The sequence below is a fragment of the Lygodium microphyllum genome, chromosome 22 (genome assembly GCF_053477565.2).
Source record: "Lygodium microphyllum isolate KBCC chromosome 22, Lygodium_microphyllum_v1.1.10, whole genome shotgun sequence".
Taxonomy (NCBI): domain Eukaryota; kingdom Viridiplantae; phylum Streptophyta; class Polypodiopsida; order Schizaeales; family Lygodiaceae; genus Lygodium; species Lygodium microphyllum.
Window position 1 is genome coordinate 63,066,894 of NC_141156.1, and position 8,117 is coordinate 63,075,010.

The following is an 8,117-nucleotide window of genomic DNA, read 5'->3' on the forward strand; positions in this document are numbered from 1 at the left end:
AAACCTCTCTCTCTCTCTCTCTCTCTCTCTCTCTCTCTCTCTCTCATACACACACGCACACAGATGCACACAACCCCCCCACACCCAGCCACCGACCCATACACACACCACCCCCCATCCCTTCCTCCTTCCCAGCCCGCCTGCATCACAACATACAAACTGAATCTCGCATCACACACATAGACACACGCACACACTCTCTTTCTCTCTCTCAACAGCATACAAACTGAATCTCACCTAACTCTTTGAACTGACAGGTGAGTGATGACAGTGATGAGGATTGGGTTGGATAATGATCACTCTAACCATATCAACAACTTATGCCTACCAGTTAAAGGCCGTGTGAATTTGTAGTTCTGTTCAACTTTATTTGAACACAATATCACTTATTGCATAGAAAACCTTGGGGCTGGAATTCTCCCTATATAATCATAATCTTAGAATACCCACAAGTGTGGTAATGAGGTCTTGATACAAGTTAACAGTACATTTATTAGCAGAGGGAAGGAACAGTAGAAAGCTATCAAGCTGAGCACTGGTTAATCAGTTTCCTTGATATCTGCTCTTCCCAGGTCATAGGCCAATGCAATGTAAGGTGTTACTGGTTGACATGTTACACTACCATTTTTCACCTATATATGGAATATGATAAGGATTTGTCAAAGATGGCAGGAGCCCTTTTGTCTAGTTGAAAATGGCACAAGGATGATGGAGATAATATTGGGAGGACTTTTGGATTTATCAAACTGAAGGTGCAAGTTTCAGCAAGCAGCCAACATCATGACAGAATTGAGACTCGTAATCACTGGGATTTTACCACAGATGATCCAATTGCGCATGTTTGAACCAAAACATGCCTATGATGCATAATATTATTTAGTTTGTCATTGATGGTATTAAACTGATCTTAATTGGAGTGCACACAGGTCTTCTGAGCTTAACACGTTACTCTTCTACATCAATTATGGGGACTTCCTCTTAGAGATACCCGTGACTTGTGATAGAGTTGTCATGGCAGTACACCTGGCACTAATTTGACACGCATTGTTGATATATACAGGTGAATATTTGGTTTTGAATACATTGTAACAAATGGATGCAATTTACCCTTTCCATACAACAAGGAGGCCCTTTCATCCTAGCCACAAATGGATGCACTTCCCCCTTTCCATACAACATGGAGGTCCCTTCGATCTAAGCAAATGGCTAATTAGAGCGGTGTCAAGCTTGGCCTTATACAGAGACCATTTTCTCCTCCAAGCATATGACCGGTTTCCCTTGGTGTCAGCCATACATTGGAATAGATTCGAGCAGGTAATAGCCTTGTATGGGTAACATTTTCTCCACCACACGAAAAGATTCTGACGCCCATCCTATGTCATATCAGCACGCCATTTTCTCTGATGGGTAGCTTGGACTCCTACCAACACAATGTACTCCGCCATGCAATGCATATCACAGTTTTCTCAGATCTCCACCTGAGCAACATGACTCATAGATGATAGTACTGGCCAGCAAGCTATCACAACTTGTTCCAATCACACATGCCTGGTTTGAGCCCCTTGCCCTTGACTGGAGAGCTCATACAGGACCTACTCATGTCAATTCACTACAAAATTCAAAAGAGTTGAAGGGAATGTTAAACAAATTAGAGAAGAGACACCACATTGAGCTTTGAACATGCGGTGCATGAGACCCTTGGCAAGGCCTACTCACTTCAACTCACTACAAAATCCAAAAGAGTTGAAATGAATATTAAACAAATTAGAAAAGAGTTAAGAGTAGGCTTTCTTCCTGTCCCTTGATGATTACTTACCTAGGTAAAGGATGCTGGCTAAGAGTGGAGTTTCTTCCTGACTCTCGATGACTGCTCGCATTGTAACTATGCCCAGGCCTCACAGGATGCTGGCTAAGAGTAAGAGTTTCTTCCCGTCCCTTGATGACGTCTAGCTAACGCAGACGCTACAGACAAATACGAAACTTGGTGATCTGTCTAGTTAACTTTGATAAGTGCGTCTGCTATCTGACGAAGGAAAGCTGAAACCATCGTGGTTGGTTACTTCATCTCAAGAGGTATGCCTGGTATGAGAATCCATGGAGCAACTGAAAATGAAGAAGATCGAGGGAGGGAAGAGAATTAACAGACAACAAAGGAAAGAGAAGGCATCGAGGTGGAGGTGGAAATGGTTCAAGGCATGCACAGATTGTCAGCCCGTAGCTGCCCAGCATCTCAAACGATCGCTTGATAACTGATTTTGGTCATGTCTGTCATCTAGTTAACAATGGCGTCTCCTCTGCCTCCACCTCGTCATCTTCTATGGACTTACTTAACCTCCTTACTTCGCGTTCCTGTTCAGGCATCGGGGTGTGAATTTACCAAACTACGTACGCCAACGATTCGCAAGCCTTCACGACATTCTAATTCTCTCATTGGGTCACCTTGGAGATGTGGTTGGGGACAATTGTACATTTCGTATTCTCTTAGCTTCAATAATGACATCAATAATAAGACGAAACGAAACAACTACAGAGCTGCTAACCTATGGAAAGAGTGTCTCTTCAGAAAGTCACACTAATGTTTCTTCAATGAGGGAAATGGACCATCCTTGCAAAACCATTTCAGGTGGGAGCTTTACCTTGTCATTGTCAACATTAGATATTGAACCATCAACAATACCTTGTATCCATTCCATAAAGCTGGCCTCAATTGCCCTTGTTTGCCCTACACAACATGACACTCATATTCTGTGTCAATCTCTATACCAATATACTTTCTCATAACCTAGAGACACACAAAGCAACTTTCACAATGTCCTCACGTAGACCTTTTAATATCTGCCCAAAATTGCCAACAAAGAGGACTACCTTCCCCCCAAATGGGTTATCCGAAGGCATGATGTCCCTTAGAGTCATGTCCAATGCCTCAAAAGAAAACTAGTGCATCATGGGAGCTTCAGCCCATAGTATAATGCATGTTTGTCTTAGTAACATAGCAAGGTCACTTTGAATTGGAATACTACAAGTTGATTGTGAGTCTAGCTACAATTGAATTTTAAATTTAGAGTGGTTTGTTTGCCCATTGGGAAGGAGTGTGGCAATACCAAAAGACACAATAGCAAGTGCACCTAGCCTTGGCCATGTAGTTACTTGGAATGAATGCAATCCTTGGAATGAATTTCCTTGCACCAATATTATTGCATGTTATTATCTCTCCCTCTATAATCTTACTATTGAATCCCTTGCATATAAGTCTTGTAACATTGCACAATCCTTTAGATGGATCTAGATTTCTAAGTAAGATGATAGGGGCATTGAGCTTCAGTCACAATGAATGAGGAGGGAAGTCCCCCCCCTCTTTCCTTCCCCCAAGGTCAAGTGAGTTCAAGCACTTTGTAGTATAAAGGAATGAATTCTCATCACCTTCAACAATGCTATATACACTAAAATATTGTCTCACATCACTAGACATTATATCCAAAGCTTTTCCATTAAGTACATCAACTTTCGTATTTCGAGGAGCAAGAATTGCTCTCTTACTAAAAACCCTTGAAAAGCCATGCACAATAGACACATCATTGTATACAAATGCAATGAGGTCACGAATGGATCGTCCTTGCAAAACCATTTCAAGTGGGAGCTTTTCCTTGTCATTGACAACATCAAATATTGAACCATCACCAACACCATGTATCCATTCCACAAAGTTGGCCTCAATGGTCCCTACCCCAAACAACATGACACACATATCCTGTGTTAATCTCAATACCAATATACTTTCCCACAACCTAGAGAAACACAAAGCAACATTCACAATGTCCCCATGTGCACCATTTTATACTACCTTCCCCCCAAATGACTTATCCATAGACATGATGTCCCTTAGAGTCCTATCCAAGGCCTCACAAGCAAATCCATGCATCATGGAAGCTTCACCCCATAATATAAGGCATGTTTGTCTTAGCAACATAGCAAGGTCACTTTGCACTTGAATATTCCAAATTGATTGTGAGTCTAGCTGCAATGGAAGTTTAAATTTAGAGTGGGTTGTTCACCCATTGGAAAGAAATGTGGCAATACCAGAAGACGTAGTAGTGATTGCAACTCGGCCTTGGCAACATAGTTTTACAAGTAAACATTTATAAGGAAACATCTTGCTAGATCTTGTAGGGCCATCTAAGAAAAAAGTGTCCCATTACTTGCATCCACAACTTCCATAATTGTCCCAAATGCCCTTCTCTGGCCCTTATTGAGTATATTTTCCATATCCTCAATAGAGCTTGCTTCCTCAAGAATAGTGGATTTCCACATATTTGCTGAGCATTTACAAACACTTGAGACATCCCATCATAATCCCACAAAAAACTACAGCCATGTTGTCGCAACAAAACTTGTACATGTGTCATCACTTCATTCTGAGCTTGAATTTGCAACAATTCATCACATACATGGGTCGACAATAACCTATGCAAAAAGTCATTGGTAAGAGGTACCTAATCTTTCCCACAACTATCCTAGAAAAGGACTACAAAAAACCAGAATAACAACAAATAGATTTCTCAATTGCACCTGAATTTACATCTAACATGCCTCTTGCATGCATTGGAGCCACTCATTATCACTGTTTAGCATACCCTTCACTATGCATGCTTCCTTGAATGAAGGAAGTACTCCCTTTGCAAACAACTAAAGGAAGTGCAAGCAAAACCTCTCACCACTATTTGGGGCCATAAAGTATATACAACCACATATATTACCCTTTTTCCTCGTTGTCCACAATTTACTTCTTGAACTCCAAACCCACTTAGAGGGAAACTCTTGGTGCAATGGTTTTCTTGCCTCAAGGAACTGCTAGTTGCAAGAAAACCATTCAGCCAAAGTTGTCTTCCTAGCAATGTCACCTACAACAATATCTTGAATATTTTCATGATCAAAGAAGACAATATTGTTCTCTCCACGAAAATGGACTTGTAATCATTGGATGTTAGGCTTCTCATTATGCAAGCAATACTCACAAATTCTCCAATATGTCTTTAACACCGAAACATAGCGCACATTAAGGTAATGTGAAATCTCATCCAAACCTTCTCGGTTCACTTTTGTAGCTATTTCTGTATTGCATGCAGAAGTGAATCTCATGATTACTCAATCATGCCCTTCATAAATATATTTATAAAGATATTTGACAATAGCGATCGTAGAGCAAATCTCTACATTGATATGACCATTGTATCATTTACTCAAGTACAGATTGTAAGGGACAATCCAACGATTATCAATATAGTTTCCTCTAATATTAACTTTGTTACCATCTTATCTCCTATACATGTGATATTGAGATTGTCAACACTTGTCATGTGCAAAAAATTTTGTGGATATCTCTTAGTGCAACACCCTACATTCATGCATGGACTTGAAGGATTGAATTCCCCACAAGGACCATGTAGATTGCACTTGATAGTTTTCTAAAATTCAATTACACTACCAAAAACTCTTTTGAATAGTTGTTTCTTTAGCAACAACTGCATCATATCATGATGCTTTTTGTGGAACACACATGTAATGAAGTCAAGGCAATCGTGTGCTATTCCAACCAGTTGGGATTGCACATAAAAGTGATAAACAGATCAAGCTTGCCTTTTTCATGCATTATCCCCATGGCATCTTGATACAACTAATGCATATGCCTTGGGCTTGCAATGAGTGAGGACGGTAGAACAAGTCCTTTACCTAGATTGGCTCTGGTCAAATGTCCTTGCACAATATCACTTGTTGCAACCATATTGGCCAAGCCTCAAGACATTTATTGTGACAACCATGCTAGCCTACATTGCTCAATACTACAATAGGTATCAACAATGAATTGTTGTAACAAACGGAACCCTCGCAAGAAGCATGCATTGCTATCATTGAGAATAAGCCACAACTAGAAATACAATAGTATTCCTATGATTCTCCTAGGGATTTATCTCATCCTCATGCATCCCTTGAAAAGATAAAGGTAGATCATTTTGCACATGAGCATCTCTAAAATGAGGATTTGTTGTCATATGGGTATCACAATAAGTGACATGAAGACCCATAGAGGTTTGCCACAAAGGATTAACATTATCTACATCTACTACCACATTTGACATTGCATAAGTGTGGATATGTGCAATCCCAATATTCTCATCCACATGTTGCAAACATGACGGGCCTTGAATTGGTAAAACACTCCCTTGAAAACCAAAGCTTGATAAATATGCGGGCATATTTACAAAGACAAAATCCATTCGAGCACTCTCAATGTTTTGCAACATAACCTATCAACAATATGATTTCTACATCTATCCCTTGGAGATTGGAACATCTCAACCTCATTGTAATCCAAGTTCTGTTAGCCTGAATGTAGCAATTGAGTCCTAACCCTCGCCACGTATCTATGTCTTTGTTGTATTGAGTTGAGAAGTTTTCTCTGCATGTTCACTATGTGGTTTCTAGCCAATTGTTGGACCAAAGAGAACATGGTTTAGTGTTTCAACCCTATAAGAAAAAAATATCTTTAAACATAACATAGCAACCATCACAATGAATCAAGAATATTCACCAATGCTTTAAGATTACACACCACACACACATAGAACAACAATGATGTTCATGGCTTTGAAAATATGGATGTCTCAAATAATCTTGCACATAGCAAGTCACAACATTCACAACAAAAAGAGGCAATTGTTGAGCTAAAGGGAACATCATTTGGTGTTTCAACTATGTAAGAAAACAATATATTTGAACACAATGAATTAAGCATCTTCATCGACTATTTATGATTATAGTCCACACATGCATAGAAAATAGTTAAGTTTTAGGTTTTTGAGCGTCATGAAATGAACATTTGTTATTTTGTGGCTCAAATGTAAGTTAATTTTGCCACAAGCTAGCTATAAGCTCTTTATGGTATGTTGTGTGTTTATCAAGCCTTTTGAGTTGGTCAAGAGCTAGAACCATAGAGGTTGCACTCCCCACATGCTTATCTACAAGTCAAAATCATGTTTTTGTTGTGTGGTAACACCAATTTATCCTCATTGAGAGGGCCTCAGAATTGAGCGAGGTATGGGTAACATTAGAGGGACTTGCTGAGTTTCTATTTGCAAAAAAGTAAAACGTTAGAATTATTCATCAAGAAAGAATAAAACATAATTCACTCACCATTTTTTTCCATGTTTGACCTTTTACTACAAAAAAGTTAATGTGGGCAGCAAGTTAGGGTCTTCTTGGTGGTCAATTTCCTTTGAAAGTAGAAGTTGGTAGATGGAAGATGTGGAGAATAGCTTTGAGCTATCCTCCTCCCCTTGTAAAAAAGAATGCAATCTTCCAATCTCTGGGACTCTATTGCAGTTTGTGTAGGATTTTTGAGTTTTAAGGTTATTAATAATGAGTGTATTAGTGATATTTACAACAAAAGTGGTTCTATCTATGTACAATGGATGTTTTTTGGATCCACCAATTGTAGAATCCAAATTATAGTCAAACTAGGCAAGGGTATGTAGGTCTGTAGGTTGAACCATTAGGACACACAAGTAAGACATAATGCCACTAACTAATTGTTAAAATCACAAACTTATGATACATATTTGGGGGATTGCACAATGGTCACGCTGCCTAGTTTAATTTGATTTATCCTATGCTTGTATCCATCAATAAAGGGAGAGTCTCCCTACAACCACCTTGCACTGTGTGAATGTACTTTAGCCTCCAAACCTTATCTCTTTAGGAAACCATAATCCATCTTGTTAAATGCCTATAAAAAGGCACCCATCTTTCATGAATAAACATGTCGTTTGCTTTGTACCTTCATTCTGTCATTGTACTTGTGTACTTTTCCTCTCTATCTTACTTTCAAATATCTCAACATGGTATCTACATGGTTATTATTACTTATCACTAACTCAGAGCTACTTCAAACCTACAGTTGTCATGCATTTGCCGCAAAACATGTCTACATGTCTGTTGTCAATCCACGACTGTTACTTAGTTGAATACACACCATTATTCTCGGGATCTACTATCGTAAATCCTTATGTAAATGCACCTAATGATGTAAATCATGTGGCCTATCATTTTGTTCTCTCAAGTCT

The 8,117-nt window shown here is 39.2% G+C and overlaps 1 protein-coding gene across 2 annotated transcripts in view; it reads left to right on the top strand.

Moving 5' to 3' along the window:
• Positions 1-2,449, top strand: part of RHL1 (root hair initiation protein root hairless 1 (RHL1)) — a 69,101-nt gene extending 66,652 nt beyond the window's left edge. Inside the window, exon 17 of one of the 2 annotated variants that reach the window (XM_087663216.1) lies at positions 258-2,446. In XM_087663216.1, the coding sequence (XP_087519342.1) occupies positions 258-293 (36 nt within the window). In that variant the 3' untranslated portion in view covers positions 294-2,446. Of the gene's footprint in view, positions 1-257 lie in introns of both variants that reach the window. The other variant, XM_087663217.1, reaches the window with a different exon arrangement.
• Positions 2,450-8,117: the final 5,668 nt, after the last annotated feature.